Below are 23093 nucleotides of genomic sequence, written 5' to 3'. Positions count from 1 at the left end.
ACTGTATTTTTTACTTCCTAAGCATGGTCCAAATCACACAAACTCTCAGATTCTTCAATACTTCTTTCAAAAGCAGTTTGCTGTAAGAATCATTAACCCTAATTCTTTACACTATTGCTGTCTGATGACAAAACCAGCAAAATGCTTGGAAAGGGCAAAGAATGGGAGAATGGGCAATACCTGCTGGATGTGATGCAAAGCTGATTATTAGAATTTTTCAGCTGGAAATCAGCTGGGGGGGTTCCAGCAGCTGGGGGGGTTTCCAGCACATCTGGAGGGGTTCCAGCATATCTGGGGGGGGTTCCAGCACATCTGGGCACTGCATGGCCCTGCAGCTCCAGGCCATCAGGAGCTGCCACGGGATCCCAGAGGGATCCAGGAGGCCTCTGGATGCTGCTGGATCTGCAGGCATTAGCAGAGCCATGGTGTCCATGTCTGAGCAGGGCAAACACAGCATCAAACAAGACACAAAAATTTAATGGATCAGGGAAGAGGAGAGCAGAGCCCTCCTTTCCCAAGCTGCCTCTCTGCACTTTGCAAATGTCTTTTTGTGGTCAAGTCGAGGGTAAAAGCTCCACCATGTGGGAGAAGCTTAGCACTAGCCCAGGTGAAGGTGGTGTTTACTCCAGGGAGCATCCAGGGAGCATTGTCCTGGCAGGTGGCACACAGCAGCAGGGCCACCAGGACACCCACAGCCCCTGCAGAGCCAGGGAAGCTCCCCAGCCATAAACACCCCGTGACATTCATTCATTTAGAGCACATTGTCACTGCTCTGGGTACCCACACAACATTAATACCTGTCAATTACGAAAATGAGGGAGGCTCAGAACACTTCCTATGCTTTTGTTTTGTGAAGGAGTAACTTTTTCCAGGGCCATGAATAATACTTGGTGCTGTATGACTGAAAACAGTGAATAATAGCAAAAAAAGGAACTGTTCCATGTTCCAGTGAAGAGACAGGCTGCCAAAACAAACATATTATGGCTGCAAAGGAAAGTAATGTGTCTGTAATTTTAAACTCTGTCCACTTTAGTAGTTCAAAAAGTTTTTATCTCACCCAAACAACAGAAGCAGTAAAACACAGCACAGAACCTGCATGAACGGGCCTGTATTGTGTGTGTGGTGGTGGGGAGCAGCAGACAATTCAAATAAAATTATACCTGTGAAATTTCAAGATAAATCTACCTTCAAAGCCCAATAAAGTTATGCTACACAAGCAGGATATTAATTCTAAGCAATTAGGAAAAATATTTTAATAGGAATACTACCTAGTATTTTATTCTCACAAGTAGTCACCTAATTCATTGGTGATCCCCACCCCCCCAAAAAAAATATATTCGATAATAATCTTAAAAATAATATCAGAAAAAACGACAATATTTCAGGATTGCATTTATACACCAGTAAGAGGGAAGAAGCATTAAGTATTCTTCAGCATCAGAGCAACCAATCTTAAAAGTGTATTTTAAAAGAAAATAATTAGGGAAAATATCTTAGTTGCAGAATTTAAACATATTCACTACAAGTTTTTTAAAAACAAGAGCCTAATCAGCATACAGGGACTGGGGTTTCAGCAGTGACTACAGATTTTGCAGGTGCTTTTCAGTAGCTCCATTTGAACAGCTCCTCTATTTATCCAGTTGATTAAGCACATGTTGGGAGCAAGGCAGTGCTGCTGTCAGGGTGTGCATTTGGGAGATGCTTCCCAACACTGCCCAGATCCAGAAATTCCCATTTTCCAGCCTCATTATTTAAGCACACACATGGCATCACCAGGGAGGGGTCCAACACACTGGGGCCCCAATGCAGTGAGACAGCAGAGCATGGAATGGTCATTCCTAAACAGCCAAAGCTCCAGGAAATGCTGCATTCAATCTCGATTTGATTTTGGTTTTATAAATATGGGTATCAAGATCTGGGAGATGGCATCCTGAGGGGGCTGTGACCCTGGGGACCAGTGGCAGGTCCCATCTTGCTCTGCAGCAGCCACAGCCCTTTCCTGACCCTTTCCATCACCCCAGCTCCCCATCCATGCCTGCGTTTCTCCCAGGGAGCAGAGCAGGCACGGAGATGTGCCCTGCCCAGTGCGGGGTACACCCCTGGCACCTGCTTGGCCAGGCCACACCAACAGCTCCTCTGTCCCCCACCACACCCAGGGCTTCCCAAGGCAGGTGGATGAGGCAGCCCAGCCCCAAGGAGCCAGTCAGTGGTGGCCAGGAGCCCGGCAGAGCCAGGAGCCATCCTGCCCTGCGTGTGCAGCTCGCGGAGGCACCGCGGTTAGCGGGCAGATCGAGACAGGTTCCAAGCCTTTGGAGAGGTGCTCTGCAGTTTTCAACACTGACATGACAAGCTGGCCTGGAGCCACCAGCAGCAAACCTCGCTGGGGAATCACATAACGCAGAGCTCAGGGTGCTGAGACAGACACCCAGGCACCCAGCAGGGACAAACACCTCTGGTGTCCCCTGACTGCTGGACACCCCCACGGCGAGATCCCCATCTGTGACACCACCCCCAACAAGCCCTCCCTCTCCAAACCTCCTCCCTGGAGCCTGCTCCAGGCTGCTAAGTAGGTTGATTTTCAAGTATTTAATATCCAGTCGGATATTCAGCACTCTGGGTGGGAAAGTGGGGGGGTGGGAGGGAGGGATAAAAATCAGGCTCTGTCATCGCTCCCAAGAGCGACTCTTATACCCACACAGGCAGTTGGCATCAGCCAACCGTATCTCTGAATTTATGCTAATTCTGTCACTCATCATTACCAGTCAGTCACTCCGAAACCAGCTCTCTGGGAAACACCCCAGTTAGGCTCTATCCTTCCTGAGGAAGGATGAAGATAAATTTTAAGAACTATTTTTTCTTCAATAAAGCTGAAACAGAGCTGAAGTTCTTGAAGCTGGTAGAAAAGGACTGTTCTAATAAACACATCACACAAGCACCTGGTTTTTTTCAAAGACAAACTATCTTTTCAAAAGTAACTGAAACATTTTAAATGTCTATGAGCTAAGGCCACTTTCACCAGACATATCCCTCTCAACCATCTGACTTTTAGAGTCAAATCACCTCAGCTGGCTGCTCCAGGACCATTAATTTGGAGAACTGCACTCTGAGGTCAGCTAATGGCCCTGCCTCATCCACGCAGGATTTAGGTGTCTTTGTTTTCACAGCACAGAGCATCATTTCATCAAAGCTCTTACACAGCCATGCTCCATTTTAAATTCATGTTTCCCTTTCATCTACACATCCCTCCACAGTGAGCTCCTTCTCCAGACATGAGTGTCCTCGCTGCATTCCCTGGAAAATGCTGTTTCCCACAACATCCCACCTGCCCCTACTGCTTTTATTTGCCCAGAGAACAGTTATGCACCACTTCACTCTTGCTAAGTTTATCACCATGGACAGTCCTCATCTATCACTCTTATCAACAGGGGTGGAACTGTCCTGCTCCACAGCAGCCATGGAATGGGCAATGCCTCTCATGCCCAAGGGAACAGAGTTCCAGTGCCTCATCCCAGAGCTGGAGGTGATGGACCCAGCTGGCAGCTCCATCACAAGGGCACTCTTTTGAAATTTCCTTCCTGTTTAGTAACACAGGAACTTCTCTGTATTAAGAATATGAATGGTATAAAGAGTGTTAACTAAAGCATTGGTGAAATATATGGGGGAAAGCCTGCAAAACAAACAATTTACACATACAAAAAACCTGTGTGGCTATCTGGATAAAATGCCTCCATGCACACGGAATAGGACACAATCAGAGATACATAAACCTATTTTATGTCTCATCTCAGGAATTACCATCATGCCAGAATCTGCAGTGGAACTGGAGCAAGCTCAAGAGACATACATGTTGAAACCACCACCAGTACCTCATACAGCAGTGAAATACTCACTAAAGATTTGCCATCTAAATACTGACTTGCACTGATCAGACTTAACTTGTCAGATGTCTAATGATCCCAGAACAAGGCAATATATCCATAATCACTGATTTCAGTGGTCTGTAAGTTTTGGACTCAATACACCAAGCACTGGGACATGTTTTATTTATATGCTCAGTGGCTATAGAGCAGAATCATGTCATTGTTCAAACTGCTTAATCTGTCTCAGCATTTAAAATTAAAGTTGAAAAGAACCACTAGTGCTTTTAACTGTCCTTAAATTACATTAATTGCGTTGTTAAGCACTTTAACAGCCTTATGAAGGCAGCTAAGTAAATCACTGCTCAAAAGTAAGCCTGTACAAGCACCTCCCCAGCTCCACACAAAGGACAGAGCTGTTGATGCCCCAACCTGAAGAATGAGGATCTCCCATTCATGAGAAATCAAAGAAGAGGCTACTTTTACCCTTTGCCCAGACAATTTCTATGTCAGCATCCACTGCTGGAACATTAATATATTGTGTGCACAGAGAGCACTCAAGTTATGCTGTCATGATTCTATTTACACCCTGTCCTGCCAGCAGGCAACTGATGTCATACACCTGTATACAACAGAAAAATTCCCAGCCTAGAAATTTCTGCTGGCAAGAGATCAACAGGCTGTAATGAGCACTGAAAACAAACTATCCAGCCTTCAGCCAGAGCTCGCTGATCTCTGCCTGAACTATGGCACACGGCTAAAACTTCACTGCTCCAAGAGCAAAGATGTCACTGCCAGGTTCAGCAACACACTGAACAAACTTAGTGCTGGTGACCACAAACTTTGGATTTTTAGATCTACAGGCTCTCTCTTTGGGATGTGCTTTCTATGTCCCATGTAACTGGAGAATGTACAGGTGTGGTGGTCAAACAACTCGACAGAAGTATTTTTGTGCATTATAAATAAGCACACCTGTACTGACATGCAGAACGTGGAACTTGCACAAAATAGCAGCCAAATTCTTACAGCAACGACAGGCACAAGCTGAACCAAATACAGATCAGATTTTTTTAAGAATTGCAATGGTATATATATCTCTCACATATATATATATCCAGAGATACTTGATATACCGAGAAGAAACAATGGAATTAAATAAAGCAATGTGAAAGTTTTGAGCCATCTGTATATATCCATGCTGAGTATCAAACCATCTGTATTATATTCTTAGATCAGCTAAAGCAAACCACTGGCACCAGTGCCAAGATTGGCAGCAGAGACGATTTGGACTGCCACCAAGGAGAACGAGCTACCATGCCTTTTAGAATAAATTTTATAGCAAACACCAAAAGGGTTGATCAACACAGATTATCACAGCTACAACAAGCCAACTAGTTTAAAAAACAGCCTTTGCCATCCCACAGTGTTTGATTTTATGCTGTATGATAAACTCTACTCCTAAAAAGGAAATTCAGCTTCTCACTGTCCCGGTCCCGCAGGGAAATGGCTCAAACCACTCCAGCAGGTTTTGCACAAGAGCACCAAGCACCTGCACAAGGTGACACCAAGCCCATACCCCACACCAGTGACTGCAGGAGTTCACAGCCATATTCAAGGACACCAGAACCCTACAGGAGTCAGGTGAGAGGTAACTGCACCCCAAACCGAACCCTCAGCAGCATTTTCTGAGGTACATCCTTGGAAGGTACATCCTGCTCCAGTGTGGGACAAGGCTTGGCTTCCTTCATTTGAGAGACACCAGGAGCACCAAGTGACCCACACTCATTTACTTCATCTTCTCCAAGCCCAGTCTCCAGCATTCTACAGCACCCCACTCGTCCCAGGAAATTTCATCAATCCTTTGAAGTCTAGCCTAAATTTCACAGGCAAAAATGCCAAAATATCCTTGACGATCAAGTTGCTGATGTAAAGAACATTGGCTAACCCCAATAATTTTATTTTCATATTTTAAAAGAGCCCAAAAATAACTATTCACCACCTTTTCCTCTGCTTGAGATTTTGAGAACAACCCGCCTACCAAAGAGTGTAATTCTCTTAGCACTAAGAATTTTGCATGGGTGGAACTCTTTAGCAAAAAGTGATGATAAATAACACCTCCTCAATCCTGCAATCTCCAGAAACAGTTTACAAGAACTAATACATTAGGCTGATTTGCAATGTTAAACTAGAATTTCCCAACCCTCTGATGTCCACCTGAAGCATGCCCGGGGAGACATCAAGATCAAGGGAGCACAACACGAAGTTCAACTGTCTGAGGATCTTCCTTCCCCTCTACCTTCGCTCTTGTGGGAATATCTAAGTCTGTGATAAGTTTGTGTGTGGAGAACTAGCAGATATAACACATTGCCACATCCTGAAAGCTCATCCATCACCCCTCCAACAGCCTCACAGGACCCTTGCTCTGCTGGGAAGAACAACACCAGCCTGAAGCTGAAGGTACGACCCTCTAATGACAGATTTTTTTTTTCAGCATTCACACAGCACTTAGGTGTTAAGTCAGCAAAATTAAGCAGCATTTTTTCAACCCTGTGTACAGTTTATGTGCAAATGCTGTTAATTGATAAAAAAACTGTGTACACAGGTTCAAGAACTTGCCTGCACGTTCTTGTTACCTCTAGACCTGCCATACAAAGGCCCACACACGCTTCCATCAATGAAATGGGTCACATACGATTTTTTTTAAACTTATGCATACACTCAATGCAAAGCACCTTCTGAAGAGTCCAATAAAGGTATCAAAGAACAGCAGAATAATATCCTTTCCCCAATAAAACATATTTGCACTTTGAACTATGCATATTGTTTAACTCCATTCGGAATCCTATTATGAGAAACTTATTTTATGAGGCTGCCAAAAAGCCTGGTTACCAGAAGCATAATCACAGTAAGCAATAAAGGCTGACATGGAGGATATTTCTAGGCAATTACAGCAGGTGTTTTAAAGACATAAAGCTGCAGAGTTATAAATCTATTTAGAGCCACAAACACAGAGAAAGTAAAAGGCAACCAGAAGGTTCAAACTCGCACAGCAGACAAATACTGTTCCTCTTCCCCTGCAGAATACAGAGGCTGCAGGAACAAGTCCACAGTGAATTTCAGCAAGTCAGAAGAAAAGAATATAAAATGCTGAGGTACAACAATCACTGCAAAATGAGTGTAGTGCCTTCAAAGGAGGATGCAGCATACATATATATATATATATATATATATATATAAAAGATACAAAGCCCAAAAAAATCTTATCACTTAAGGACTGCTAGATTGCTTTAAAAATGTTGGTTTTTTTCGACTCAGTTAAGCAGGATATAATGTCTTCTGTTGCATGAAGACGTTTGAAAAGACAGTCTAATAGGGGGTGTCTACAAAAACTAAAGTTGTAGATGTGACAAATCCTATTCAAACACTTGCATATGAGCCATTTCTACAATGCAGAATTGGTGGAGGGAACTCAGGGAGAGCTGACTTGCCAACACAACACGTAACTTTACGGAATGATTGCTGGTTATCACAGTTGCATAAGCCAAGAGACAACACCAACTATAAATATGACTACCAGCTATTCCACACAACCCCAAGCGTCCTGCCAAGCCCTCCTTCATGTTCTCTCTCACACAGACAAAGGCCTCAAAGCCATGGGACATCTGCCAGGGAAACAAATGAAGTTAAAAAACCAGAAGAACATGAACATGTACTAACCTAAACTTGTGTGTTCTTTCTTCCCAATTCCTCCCCCTACAAAGACGACGTCTCAGCTTACTGTACTCTTTTCCTTCTCCCAACCAGTCTTAACTCTTGGACCAATGTTTTAAAGTTTCCCTACCTTTGAAAAAATAATGTTCAGTTCTTAAATGTTTTGCCAGATCTGGACCACACCCTGCCCTCTCCCAAAATCTTGGTTGTTTGTCTCCTATTGCACATAATCAATTATAGCCCTTTCAGGTTTGTATTTTGCATGGTGGGAGCTGATCCAGAAAGGAGATTGTGCTTGTGTGAGCTTGTGTGTTTACACAAACACACACACACTCACACGTACACACACCTTGACAGAACTGTTTTGTCTCTACAGAACTTAAGTGGATTTTCCTGAAACTGAGTTTTTCACTCGTAAGCAGATAAGCACTTGATAGAAAAAAAGCAGCTGAAAATTTGACTCTTACCAGGTCATGCAAATCACTTAAAACACAAAAGGCAAGAGCAGAACCCCCATCATTCTATCACCACAAGAAGTGGGAATCAATCATAAGCAATAACTACAGAAAAATGCACAGAGACACCCAGCAGACCTCTCCAGCTCTGCTGTACATTTCCCTGTCCCCGTTGTTCCTCCCGGATTCAGTGTCAGGCACCAGCTCGGATGTTTGACAAAAAAGGGATGCGGCAGATTGCCCACCAGCCGCAGCGTGTGCTGCCAAGTGAGAAATACAAGCTTGGAAACAGGCTGGAGATTCCAGCCAGGACAGCAAGGCTCAGAGCATCACACCAGTGACATAACTGAGCGTGGTAGGGAGAGGCTGGAGGGGACGTGGGAAGTTATTGCATGAAATAACTCTGCAGTGCATGCAAAGGAGCTGTTTTCAGTACCCAGCAAGACAACTACATCATTTGGGATTGCCAAGAAATAGCTGCAGCTTTCTTCTTTCTGATTTTTCTTTTTCAACTAAGTCAAACAGCTAAATCCCCTTTACTATTCAAATGTGAATTTTCCAGCATAACTTCCCTGTGGATGTTCTGTACCTAAATTTTCTTTATTAGCTACAGAAAGTGACAATCAGCTTTCAGAGCACTTGGCACAACAAGGATCACCCTGGGTCTAGTTCACAACAACTTTGGGCTCCTACAACATTAGAAAAGAAAGTTTACATCCTAGAAAAGACAAGAATCATCTTGTTAATTTGTTTGGTACAACAGTGTGAACAGCACATGTAGACAAATACTCAATTTGTCTTCAGACAGTTTTTAGAAGACAGACATTTTATCAGCGGATCTGTTAACACTTTCCTTCAGAAAATATGTTTCGCCTGCCAGCAAACAAACAACAAAATAATGTGTCATATCTGTAAAATGAGGGAGAGAAATAATCAAGATTAGCTTCAAAGTGTTGCAATAAAACAACAATAATCAAAGGCTGGAACACAGAACTCGTGTTTCAGCCGTGTGCTCACAACCTCACATTTGCTCTTTTGCTCTGTAGTACCTGCAGACACGGTGGCATTACACGGTGATTCTCTCCAGTTCTGCTATTTAACAATAACCAGGGGAATGTGATGCTCATGAACCCAGCGTGCCGTGGGTTGGAAGGCACTGCTGGAAACCAAAGCACCTCACACAGGCTGTGCTACACCCAGATGATCCCAAAAGGCAAATCAGCTCCACGCTGGGAAAGGCACCCGGAGATGGTGCTGCTTGTTCCAACCCTTCCCAAGTCAAGAAACACCACTGCAACTGATTTACCCACTAACTTAAACTACAGGAAAAAAACTGCAAAATTCTGTTCTCTTCTGTTTAACTTGACATAATAACTGCTAAATAAGTTCTCTATTTTGAATTCAGGGGTACAGAGGAAACTTTAACCAGCAAACACTACATGGGAGTACTTTGAGTGGGGCTTCCAAGATCCTAAAAACATTTTTAGTAAGCTCCATAAATTGTAGTTCTAATTAAGGATTAAATTTGGAGACTAAACACCTCTTTATTTGAGGGCAGGGAGGCTTAAATCTTTTTGTATTAATGCTGAGCTATATCATCTGATATTTTTGCTATGACCAACCTATAAAACCTGTCAGCTTCACTCAGTTTACACAGGACTTTAATTATGTTTAACTAGAATCTGAATGATCTAATTACTTAACATCTTACAGCACAAACTACTGAGGACATCTGGTTGAGCAACTGGCAAAGGAGTCGGGGAAATAAAACCACTCTTGTGTACCCTGATCAGGACCCCTGCAAACAGCTCTCCCTCCAGACAGCTTCCTTCTTCCATCCCACTTGAAATTTCTGCTGCCTGAAAACAGCTCTGCAAGAACAAATCATCCACCAGCTCCAAGGAAATAGTCAGGAGGAGAAAAACTCTTAGTGCCATGAGCAGGATGATGGGACTTAGAAGAAGTTTTTCATTTTGCTTTGTTCATCATCAGGTGAAAATCTAGATCATGCTCTTGGCCTCTCTGGGCTCCTTCTCCCACCATTCTCCAGGAACTGAGACATGGGGGATCACCCTGAGCACAAAACCACTAAAACTGGTGTCAGCTTACTTACATCATGAAGCTCTCACACCTGCAAGCCTTGAAGATTTTAAAGTGTTTAACCTCTAAGGGAGCAGATCTTAGTAAAACCAGGGAAAACTCCACTGGGGGGACTATGAAGTCACACAGAGAGCCCTGAGGTTAAACTGGGAATAAGCAGCAATATGAGCTGAGGATCCTTTTGGTCACGAACGCTTAAATGGTTTCCACAATGTCAGCCTTGGTCAGAGTCTTTCCCCTGGCCTGGCTCCCTGCCAGGGTGATATCACACTTCATACCTGAGGACTGTTCAAAGAAAAGGGTGCCCAAAACACAGGAAGCTGCTGTCATGACCCATATTGAGCAGACAAGCTCCCACTTTAATCTCTTTGCCTTGAAACCGCAGCGTGCTCACCCAACACATTAACCTGATGTGGTCAAAGAAGAAATAAAACCTGAAAGTTCTGGTTAAAAACCCAGCTAAATCTGTTGTTTTCTGTCTTTACTTTTCCTTAATGAACAGATGGAAACCAGCAATAACCATCTGGGTAAAGCAGCAATAGCTGTAAAGCACAATAATTCCACAAAAATACACTAACAGGGTCACTTAAGTGTTTCTCTAATTGTCTCTTGCCCGTGACCTTTTTCAAAGATCTCGGATGAAAAAACAAAACCAAACCAACTTATGAAAGATCCTTTGGCATCTCTGACAGAGTCACAATTTGATTTTGTATCCTGGGGAAATTCCACTTGGGGAACAATATTCTGCCTTCCCAGATTCCCCCCTACTTCCCCCCGACCTCCCAGGAAGAACATCCAGCTTTCCATGCTCCACGACAAAACTGATTATCCCTGAACGAGCAGTAAAACTAAACCATTCCTGTACGTGCAATGCAGCAAATGTTTTGGAATCCTTCAAGATCAAAGCCACTCTATTAATAAACTTATATTTTTATATTCCTTGCAGCTGAAAAATCCAATTAAAACACTACAGTGACCTTTTAGCAGAGAACGACTGTCACAGTGAGGACAGGATCAGAAGACACCCGAAGCAGAGTTCCAGCAAAAATGGGATAGACAGGAAAAGAGACTCTTGCAGTTGTTTTACTTCAGTCACTGGGGTGGTAAAGGGTGGCCTAATTCAATAGGAAGATCTGAGAGGCTTTTATTAGGTCTCCCAAGTAGTGTAACTGACAGTTAAACAAACAAAGTGTCAGGCCTTAAGTCAGCATTTAGAAAGTAAATTTATAATGAAGAGCTGACAATCAAGACACTGTACAAAGGGGCTGCTGCCAACCAACAACTTAAAAAAAAATAAAAAGGCAGCTAGATATGGAATGAATATTTCTTACCATTGAAATTAACTTCACAACTGGTTGGTAAAATGATTACAACAAATAAATAGGGCACAAAACACTACGAAGTGTGACTGCAGTTTGCCATGACATCCCTGGAAGCAAGGCAGGAGCACTGGATCCCAGCCCAGCAGCAGTGGCTGTGCTCTCCCACACCAGGAATTCCCACTGCCTCACTGGCTCCCATCTCATCCACCTCATGCACAAAACCAAAATGCACCAAAAAATGCAAACTAACACACAGAGCCATCATCACCTGGTATCAGGAGCTTTCACACTGGCAGGAGAAAGCCTCTAACCCCAATTCCTGCCATCACCTTTCACCAGCCAGGATGCTGGCAGCTATCAGGGGTGCAAACCAGGAGCTGGAGACACAACAACCTTTGGCACACAGGCAGCAGCCAAGCACAGAAAGCACCTTTCCAACCCGGCAGGCTGTGCTGGATGGCCAAGCACAGAGTGCTGATGTCCCAAGGTAACTTTTCAGCCCTTGCAGTGAAGTTAATTTTTAAGAAGATGGCACGTACAACAGCTCTGGGGCACAGTGACCACTTTCTAAGATCCTGAAATCAATCAGAACTATTAAATTCTTCTGCTAATCCCAGTTAAAGTAGGTTTTCACAGTTCCAATTTTAGACTTCAAGTTCTATTTACAGGACAGAAAATCCCAGATAGTGACACTAATCAAGTTTTACTTAGCTTGGCATATTAAAGAACTAACTATTCTCAGGATATGCCAGAACATCTCAGATGCTAACAGATTTTAATTTATCATCTGAACCAAGCTGATCACAGCACAGTGTGTGTGATGTTTTAATAATTTTTGCTGTATTTAACACATCACTCCAAGAAAAAAATCCCACACAGTTCTGGTCTCACTAGCTGATGGCCTGGAGCACAGCAAAGGCCTCACAAAGAGAAAAATGTGGATCACAAATTGTACAGAAGAACTCAGCTGTTACAATAAAACTTTCCAGCCCTGGGACTGACCAAAACTCTGCCTGCTCTTAAAAGAAAACATGAAACCACCTCCTCCTCATGAGCATGGAAACAGCAAACCATTGGACATAAAACTGAGAGCAGCGCTTAGTAAAACAGTTTAATTTGATTCAAATCCTGACCTAAACTAGGGAATTAATCCTCAGTCCTGCAGGGTTGAAGCACTGTCAGTAACACTGATGGCACCAAGTCTGGCAGGACCAGGAAAGTACAAAAATAAAATTCTTACAAAGTACAGAATAAATTCTTACAGAACAATTCTTCCCTCCTTACTGTCTGCTTCATCTTGGGAAGCAAAAGCACAGCACCCCCTGAGCTCTCCCCTACAGGGCCACAAATATCCACTCACTTTTGGGAGGAATAAAAAAGAGATATTCTGAATTTCAAATGGTAATTAGGAGTATAAAGTACATTTGCCTAAGAAAACAGACAAACGTGTAGTGAACAGAGGCAGAGAGATGAGCAGAGGACACAATATGAGCAAGCTGCCCTTTTCCAGCATCCCAAGAATTTCGAAAGCAACACTCCATGCCAAAGAAAATGTGCAGAAACCTATAAGCAAAAGAAAACTAGAGCTCCTGAAAGAGGCAGGGCAGAGCTGGAAGAAGGGAAGGGAGGAGAAACCAGCGCACTCAACTGTATTTTTTAAATCCATGAAAGACTTGCACTCACCTAAAAGAAACTGAGGTTACAATTGTGTAAACAGCTCAGCACAAAAGTCTCTCCACAGAAAATCAATTGCAAGACTACTGGCTCCTTGTTTTTAAATGTTTAATATCATCCCATCCCCACAATTAATATCAGAACAGCAACTATACTCATACCAGACATACCAAACCAAAGCTGAGCTTTATCAATATGAACACACACAGATCTGCAGCAGAAAAACAGATATGTAGTTCACTGACAAAATTAACATTCTCGTGTTTCAGATCCTAGACAAAGGATACATTTTATTTATGGATGAAAATGAAACAAACATCTTTAAGTGACAACATGATACAAATTTACTTTGACATGAACATGCAATAAAACGTGTAAACACCCAATAAAAATAAAATGAAAAATAATTACAGACAAGACACAAGTATAAATTTTATTGAGCTACTGCGACAACATTTGTGTGTCACATCAACAAAATAACAAGAAACTGAATGGAATTGATTTGAAACATAAGATAAAGGCAAAGATGAGAGGCTGCTGGACTGGGATGGAGAGATTCATTCATCTTTGCTCTCAACTTAACCCTGGGCTGGGCAGAAAGGGCAGCTCCTTCGGCCAAGCTCAGCCAGAAACTCTGACTACACACAAGCTAAAACTTCATCCCATGCAGCAATGCTCACTGGGTGTTGTGCTGAACAGGGATAAAGTTTATCCACCTTTGCCAAGCTCAGGGGGCCAGGAGCACAGCCCCAGCATGGAGCAGGACACAAGCAGGAGATGGATATTCCTGATGGCACAAGCAGCACAGATAAAGCAAACCCCCAACCCCACTGACAGCCCAAGCAGGCTGCTGGTACACTACAGAGCCTGGGTAATTTGGATAAAAGGGAAAAGTTCAAAGAAAAGGTTTCAAGCTAGCCCATGCTATGTGTTTGGTGAGTTATGAATTTCAGCCTTCAAGTACAGGTGCAGCACATCATGTAAGGACTGCTCTGCACATCTCCTCTCTCTCCTCTCTTTGGCCATCCAGGCGGCTCCAAGGCTCCCTGTTACTGCCCTTAAAACTTACTGTCCTTAAAACCACCCTACTGCCCTTAAAACCACCAGAGTGTGGCTTGGGATGGAGGATCCTCCCTGCCCCTGCCTGGCAGAGCCTGGCCTGTCCTGCTGGAACAGGGAGCTGTTTCAAACCTTGGGCTGAAGCTTGAAATGATGCAACCACAAACTGCTGAATTTTTAATTCAATGTTCATATAGCTGGCTGCCTATAATGTAAATTTTAAACAGCCTTCAATATACAGAGAAATCTGAAAAGAAACTTGATAAATTGTACATTACACCAAACAACAGAGAGGTATGTTTTAAAGTAAGAGGGTGTCTATGTATGAGTAACTCTAAATTATAACTTTATAACCAAGTGCAAGAAACAATTTTTCCAGTGATTTAGTACCAATCATCCTCAATATTCTTTTAGGACAACCAACACTTTTTTCACATTTATTTCTGTAGAAATTGTTTTCAGCAACAGCCTGAAAATCACCTACAAATCAGCACATTTAAAATATTGAGAACTAAGGTGCAGAAAATGTAACCACTGAGTCTTTATCCACAAGACAAAATTAAGTAGCAGCAAAACCCAACAGTAACTGCCAAGTCACAATCTTGTATCTCAAAGAGGGGCTGGGAGCACTCACAGTGTATCCCAGATGGAGAAGCAAACCAGAGCAGGCAAGGGAGGTGTTCAGGGCATGGGCAGCTCCTGGCAGTGGTTCTGCAACTCCCAGCTCATCTGAGAGTCACTGCCACCTCCTGACTGTGCTCACACTGAATCTGAAGCAGTCCAAGGCTCTGGGTGTCAGCACCACTGCCCAAGGTGATGCTCACATACAGACATTTTTGAAGGGCTGATACACACCAGCTTCACCTCAGCCTTGCTAAGAGAAATCTTTCATTTTCTTTAGAATATTGGTTCAGCAACACCATGAAACCACAAACACCTACCAGAGACACTGAGAGCAGAAGGAGCAAGATTTAACCCATGAAACTTCCACTGCATCTCATCATCTGCAACACTCCCTTTTGGCTTTGCAGTTTTGTTTCTACAGGAATAAGCCAGGGCATTTCTACACAAAACATACAAGCTTTTGCCATCTAAGATATACCTAGTCTGAGTCTTCATTAAAAAAAAAAAAATTAAAAAAAAGGCAAAAGCGATGAAATTCCCTGGATTTTTTGCCCTCTCCTTTTTTTTTTTCAGTAAGAACAATGAGAATGCTTCTCCTATTCATAATACCTGAGAATATGATGCAGGTGGATAGAAAGCTACCAGGAAACACAAACCCTTGATTGTCACAGGGCAACACTAAAATCTGCCAGTACACTCTGAAGTCACACCATCACCTCAGCATCTCATGGACAGATTTTCCCAGGATGTTCCCACAAGGACAGCCTGGAGGCAAACCCCAGGTGATCTAAGGTGAGCAAGGTCAGGTGAGCTGGATTTGGTGGCAACACTACAGCCAGGCATTTGTTGGGAGACTCATCACAGTGCCCTGTACACTGCCTAATATTTATATAAAGGCTAAAATAAGCTCTCTTCTCCCAACTGTACTGCAGGAAGTTTCATTTCCAAGTCCTAGGTTTATGCTCGCTCCTTACCTCCTTCCTTTCTTCACCACTTCCCTCTACCCCTCCACTCCTTTAAGCAGTGTCACTTCCCCCACACCACTTGTTTTAATTTTTACTTCCCTCTAACATTGCTGCCCTCAGCCAGTCACACATGAGCCACAGACAGAAACCAACATTTCTCAGCAAGGAAAGACCTCTGCAATGTGTCAGTACTGCTCCTGCACACACCCTCCCCAAGCCCACAAAAGCAATCCCACGGTGACGAGACAGAGCAGCAGTGCTGGACCATCCCACCTCCACAGCTCCAGGGATGGGATAAAATGTTTCCAGGAATCAGACCATGGCTTGGTCTCACCTGAATTCCCATGTGCAGTGCACACCTGGGCTCACCTATACAAAATCACTGGGTTCAGCAAGAGGAATGGTCGCGTTCCTATGGGATTTGTGCAGCCATTTAGCCATATTTTATTCTATCATTCACAGAAAGCTTGTGCTGGCACTCCAGATGCTGCAGTCTCCAGGCTTGCTCATTCACTAAGGTACATTTCCACACAAAAGAGCAGAACCACAGGATCTGCTCAGCTCTGATGTATGAACTCCTCTGAAAAGCCTCTGAGACAGCCATGGCCTACATCCGTACGTGCCTCAAAGTGCTCACAACCAGACACACAAAGATATGGGGGAATTCAAAGCATCTACACACAGCAGCTTAAAATACTTCTGTGCATCTGCTTTTGAGCCTTTCAAAAATGAGTAATCTTCACCTCTGTCTTCCCAGAGCAGATCACTGGGGTCCATGAGGAGGAGGAGGAGGATGAGCAGCACCCCAGCTGCCCTCCCTGCTCCCCAGGAAAGGCAGCACAGCTCCAGCCCCCACAGAAACTTCCTTATTGCCCCAACTGCCGACAAAGAAATCAAATTATTTCAAGGCAAGGGGGCAAGTGAATTGCCAGGGAGGCAAAAAGCTGTTAGAATTAGTGTGACAGGCTCCAGCTGCAAACCCCTGCCTGCTGTGACACACACAGGAGCTGTCAGGCACCTCCCGGCTTTAACACCTTCATACCAAAAATTATCTTTATTCAGGGTAAATGTTTAACTCTGCTAAGTCACATGAGGTGCAAATAACAGTAAGAACTGCAGTGGCTTTCTAGAGACAGAACAGAAGCACAACCAGGGTACAGTGGTGGATCTGCTGCAAATTCCTCACTGCCTAGTGCTTTCCTGGAAATCCACATTACTGTTGGACAGGAGTGGAGACCTTTGTTACATCCAACAACCAACACCCAACTGTGTTTAATCTTTTATAAAAACTTAACATCCAACAATCTGTCTGCATTCCACGTTCTGCACAATCCAACCAGTGCAATAGCCTGTATTTTCTTCATTATAACTGCCACTAAAGGCAGAAATCACTGATTTGCCTTGTCAAACCAGAGACAACAAAAACAAGCTGAGAACATATGTCACAAAATGAGTAGGATTTATCTTATGTTCACTAATTTAAGGGCACTATTTCTGACTGTGAGGTCCAAGTTTCTCCCATCTCTCCTGGTACATTCAACACCATGTGTGAGCACTCCAGAACAAGTCTCTTCATCCAACGTTCCTTGTCTTCTGCAAACAATCCCATTTCAGCTTTCCCCCTCTCATCCTCAAATCTTTCTCCCCACTCCCCCATTCCAGCAGAGAGAAACACTGTCACTATATTCCCAATACAGAAAACATTGTATTTTTTATGGGAAAGAACCAAGCACAGGTGCAGGAAAAACCTGGATACACAAGATGGGAACTTACCACCCAGCTTACATTGAAAAGCTTACAAGTGCACACTGCCTGCTTGGTGCCTTAAAAAATACCACGGCATCCACATATGTGTTTGTTCTCTACCCAATAAATAAACTGCCTTTATTCTCAGCCTCAGTGTGATCAAACTGAAACTCTGGATGATGCATTTTTCTACATCCACTTTTTGCATTACAAATCAGCTTGCAAATAAAGAATAACTGTTCACTGGAATTTTAGACCGCATGTAATTTCTTCTCTAGAAAATGTTTCACCCATTACTTATTTTGTATTGTTACATACAGCCAACCAGTGTGATTTTTCTTCAGAAAACTCCCAACCATTACCATATCCCAAATATTCCCTACTGCACTTCTCAGTACATCATCCAGTTAACCACAAACTTGGCACTAGAGCAGAGTGACCGAAGCAGGCAGTGACTCTGCCACATTTCTGATGGGCATTATTTCATTGCAGGAATAGAACAAGGGATAGAAAAGCTCTCAGAGATTTATTCCCAAGGAACAGAACTCAAGGAATCCTATGAAAGACAAGTTCTCGTGCCAGAAGTACATCAAGGGCCTTTCTTCTGGTATGTCACGTGTGGTGGGTGTCCAGGGACATCACGCTGAGCACCACAAGCTGCCAAAGCTTTCCTGCTGTGATTGCTCTCAGAGTATCTTGGCAGCAGTGCCCTGGCTTTGCCATCCCTCCCTTCCTGCAGGAACACGCAGCTGCTTTCACCTCTCCGAGCAGCTGAGGGGAGCAGAAACATGGCTACAGCAGCTGGAGACTTTTCTCCACATTCAGCTACCACTATAAAGAGAGAACCACCGAATACTTTTAGGACAGAAACAATTCTACAATGACCTGCACAGATACCCAAATTAAACACTCAGACCTAATCACTAATTCCACTTCTGATGAAGCATACAAACTCCTTCACACATCAGCTTGTGCTCTGGTACCATCAGACCCAACTAAACAATGCCAACAACTCCACCTGTTTCTAATTCAGTAACAGAAGTACTTCAGTATTTAAAAGCTATTCATTACAACTTAGTTTTTCCAGATTTTGTTGCAGATTTTTTAAGATCAGTGGTTTACCCTAAGCAATTAGTCACAGCCTGCACAGAACTAATATTCTATCCTTACTTTAATCATATATGATGCAATACCAGAATGAGATTTTAAAAAACAAACACATTAGCAAGACTTGCCTTTAGATTTTCACTGCCCAACTTGATGGTAACGAGTTCTGCCATTCTGCTCAAAAACAATAAGAAACTGTACTTTTTATCAGAATGTGAGCCTGTCCTAAAAAGCTACAATTACATTTTGAGAACTTGTGTTTATTGACAAAATAACTACAGATAGTTTAAGTTTTCAAAGGGTATTAACTTCTTCCATTTGTCCTCAGAGCTGTGGCTCAAGCTGGACTTACTCCTGCTGGTCAGAGAGACCAGCTGCCTCCTCTGATGTTGATATATACACCCATATTCAGAAATATTAAGCGAGCTGTCAGGGAGAGCTGCATGCTGTGCCCATGGGAACACGACGCTCCTTTTCCTGTGCTCCAGCAAAAGGTTGTTTTTAGAGTGAAGGTGATGGGGACACCAAAAACTACAAACAAACCAGGACCACAGAACAGCAGGTTACCTTCACGCTGCTGATCTGATTCCAATCACACAACTGCTTCCAGACAGGACGTGCAGCTCTGACTGGAGGGCAGCAGCATTTCTCCAGTGATTTCACCTGCAGTTACTGCCACAGTACTCACTGCTTGCAAGGGGCTGTTTTCTCTGAGCACTGCAACTCCCTCCCCATCAAACATGGGTCCAGCTACCACCACACAACACACTGAGGCAGCAATGCCATGCCTATTCCAGTTTCTCCAGGAGTCATGCCAGCCTTTGCCACAGAAAAGGGTTAATGTTCAGCTGCGTGCCTCGCAGGTACAGTCTCCAGTGAAGAGCCCCGTTTGATACCTGTAGGAAGCTGCCATTTTTGCATCTCATATTCCATTTGTGAACAGACCTTTTTGTTCTTTAATCCAAGTTCTGAATTATTTAATCCTGTCTCCAACACTTGAAACATCTTTCCCTATAAACAAGGGGTTATTTAGCGAAAGGAAATAAATAATTTAAAAAGTCAGACCCTAAAGTGTTCCTGGCTCTGTTTTTAATTAATATTGATACAATCTGGAGAAACCTGCTGCTTAATATTACAAGGCAGGTCGAAGCTCATCAACAGTTAAACATCTCCTTCTAACAGAAGGTGGAAGAGGAAGTTGGGAGCAGCCGGGTACGCGGCGCTGGCTGCCAGCGATCCGGGACTGCCCAGTCCCAGCTCCTCACAACTTTCTCATGCACACTGAGCTTCAAAGCCCTCACACCCTGAGCTCCACGAGCTGGAGTTCTGCAGGGCTCAGGTGGAATTGTGTTAAGCATAAATCCTCCAGGCTTTCGTGCTGGAACAGAGCGTACGCGGAAGTATTTTTATTTTCTACAATTCCACGCTTGAAATACGTCAGGGCAAGAGAAGGACGGGGACGGAGGGAGGCATGGACACTTCTGTGGGACTGGACTTCATCCCTGGGAATGATAGTTTTTATAGCACATTGCTTCATCTGCAAGTGGGAGTAAATATTACACGACTTCTTGGTGCAGATGGGTGGGTAAAAAATAATAAAAAGCTAATTTGAAACAAATTAACTATTCTGCATAGGGAGGAAGGTATTCTCTCCCTCGCCGGTCACTCCAGGGCTCTCTGCAGACAGAGTGCATGCAAAGTTAACAAACTCTGTGCTGCTCATAGCCTGCCTGCTGAACCTGCCAACAGGTGAACAGCCTCGATCCGCAGCACGGATAAATAATCACCAGTACTCTAAAGCAGGTAATGAATATTGTTCAAACAACTCTAAGCTGGCGTTACCAGAATGCTTCAAAGGAGAAGCTACAAGCTGTTCAAGTCAGACTGTCACATTTAGTCTGCAAAAACGAGATTAAGGTTTGTACAGTGATACTCCACAACAGGTTTTACAGTATGCACAGAAATTAAATTATGATAAAAGTGAGCTATTTTTTACTAAAAACAGAATAGAACAATCTATCAAAATGCCATTTGGCTGTGTTCATTACATTTTAGAATTTAATTTACATGATAGATACTTTAGCATAATATGTTTTAATCAATAAGCATTTCTGAAGGCTTTATTTTTATAGGCAATATTTAGACTTGTTCACCGTTAAATGTAACGCCACGGCCGCGATGTTCAGAGCGTTTATTTTCCTATGCTAAGCAAGTACAGCCACACGTACACAGAGGCAAAAGCAAAAGTCCACAATTAGAGATGTCAGACCTTGTTTAACTACATCTTAATTTAATCCATTTTATTTTATACAATTCTACATCTGGATCTCATTTTCTGTATTCCTGTAGGTATTCCGGGTCACTATTAAGAACCCTTTCAAGTTAGCAAAGTTCAGCCAAGTCTACCTTAATCCAAAACCTTTAAAAGAAACAATAAAACGCGAAAGGGGCTGGAAGACGACAGAGAAACCTGAAACAAAACGCTACTTTACCCCACCTCCTAATGCACCTGAAAGTCGGAAGGGACCGGCCTCTCAGCACAGATCCCACGCAGCACTTCCCCTTTCGGGGGCTGCTGGGGTGGGAGTTTTGAATATTTTAGATATATATATATATATATATATCGCTCCGCACGCCCGGCCGAGGGGAAGGGAGGCGGCAGGACCCGGGTCCCGCTGCCGGCCCCCTGCGAGCATCCATCCCCTCACCTCCAGCGGGAATGCGGCTCTGCCCAGCATCAGCGCACCATCCCTCCGCCTGCCGCAGCCTCCGGCCGGCTCCACCGCCGCCTCCGCGGGGGCCAGGGTGGGCAGCCGCCGGCTTTCGAGCCAATTTATTTAAACGGGAGGCAGCGGCGGGTTCGGAGAGGCAGGGCAGCGCCTTCCTGCGCCAATCAACTGGGAGACACGCGTGTTGCAATCCCATTCACGGCGGGAGCAGCACCGATACAGCGTCTGACAACCCCCCCGGCCCGCCCCGGCCTTATCTGTAGCCCGGCAACTCAATTAAACCGTGGGGCCGCAATTCCCCCGGGGACGCTCCCCCGGGGCAGGGGGAGGGAGGCCGGTCTGCGAGGACTTTCCCTCGCAGGAAACGGCACTTCTGGGCTCTCCCGAGCCAGCACAGTAAAGCATCAATATTCCGCTCATCTGTCAGATCCTGGACAGCAGGAGAGGCTGGAGAGCCCGTGAATTATGTAACGTGCCCTCCCGCCGCCGCGGGGAGATGCGGCCGCGATGCCCCCCGCCGGCCGGGACGCCCCCGCGCCCCTCCCCGCGCCCGGCGCTGCCGCTGCCCTCCCGAGCCCCCCTCTCCGCGCACCGGGCGCTCGCCCCTTCCCACCCACCCCGCGGGACCCTCCGCCGCTCGCTCGCTCCCTCGCTGCCGGCCGGTGTCCCCGCGTCCCCTCCCCTGGCGGCCCGGCGCGGTGCCCGCGGCGGTCGCAGGGCGGCGGCCGGAGCCCCGCGCCCGGCGGAGCGGAGCGGAGCAGAGCGGAGCGAGGGCCGGCACCCCGCGGCGGCGGCGGGGAGCGCCCGCCCGCCCGGCCGGCACCACAGCGCCACCAGCCCCCGCCGCTCCGCGCCTGCACCGCCAGCCCGCCCGGCGCCCCCACACAAAGTCCCAGCACTCGGTAAACTTTCCCCGGCTCCCGGCGGAGGAAAAGCGGCGGGGACGCGGCGGCGGGAAGGAGGCAGGCAGCGGGGAGGGAGAGGGAGGAGGCGGGCGGGGGATGAGCGGCGGCCGCCGGGAGTCCCGCCGCGCCCGCCGCCCCGCACGGCCCCGCCGCCGGGGGGGAGCGCGGAGCGGGGAAAGAGCAGCCCGGGACGGAGCGGGCGAAGCGGCGACAGCCCCGGCAGCGGCGGCTCCGGCGCCATCTTGGGCTGATCGATGAATTGAACAAAGAGGATCAATTTCCGATGGGGCCGGTGATCGATGGCGGGGGGGGCGGAGGGAGCGGAGCGCCGCGGCCGGGCGGAGCGGGGGGTTCCCTTTAGGCGGCGCGGGCCGGCAGCGGGAGGAGGAGGGGGAGGCCGGGCCCGAGGGAAGGCGGAGAAGGGAGGGAGGGGGGGTCCGGCGGCGCGGCCCGGCCGGTGCGGCGAGCGGGGGAGCCTGACCTGCAGCTGCTGTAAATCAAAGCGCTTCCAATATTGAAACATCGATCCCACATTGGCCGCCATCTTGAGACATATTGAGACAGAGTGAGCGGCTGATAGAGAGAGAGGGGCTGGAGTTCAGGAGCCGGGAGGGAGGGGGAGGGAGGGAGGGAGGGAGAGAGGGAGGGAGCCGGCGGGAGGGGGAGGAGGGGCGGGGGGGCAAGGGGGAGGGAGGCGGGCAGGGAGCGCCCAAATCCCGGCCTGGAGCCCGCCCGGAACACGGACTCAGCCCGCGCGCTCCCGTGGGGGGTGGTGGGGGGGAAGGGGCGCCGCGCCCGCGCGCTCACGGCGACCCCGCACCCCCGGGGACAGCGCGGGG

General features: G+C 45.8%; 1 protein-coding gene across 8 annotated transcripts in view; it reads right to left on the bottom strand.

The window, feature by feature from the left end:
- Positions 1-22872, bottom strand: part of CUX1 (cut like homeobox 1) — a 270012-nt gene extending 247140 nt beyond the window's left edge. For 7 of the 8 annotated variants that reach the window (XM_030962491.1, XM_030962485.1, XM_030962487.1 and 4 more), the window contains exon 1: positions 22736-22872. In XM_030962491.1, coding sequence (XP_030818351.1) covers positions 22736-22798 — 63 coding nt within the window. In that variant the 5' untranslated portion in view covers positions 22799-22872. Of the gene's footprint in view, positions 1-21328; positions 21802-22735 lie in introns of those variants that run through there. The other variant, XM_030962486.1, reaches the window with a different exon arrangement.
- Positions 22873-23093: the final 221 nt, after the last annotated feature.

This window comes from Camarhynchus parvulus, chromosome 19 (genome assembly GCF_901933205.1).
Source record: "Camarhynchus parvulus chromosome 19, STF_HiC, whole genome shotgun sequence".
Lineage (NCBI taxonomy): Eukaryota > Metazoa > Chordata > Aves > Passeriformes > Thraupidae > Camarhynchus > Camarhynchus parvulus.
Note: the sequence above shows the minus strand (reverse complement) of the source record. Positions and strands in the feature narration are given on the sequence as shown.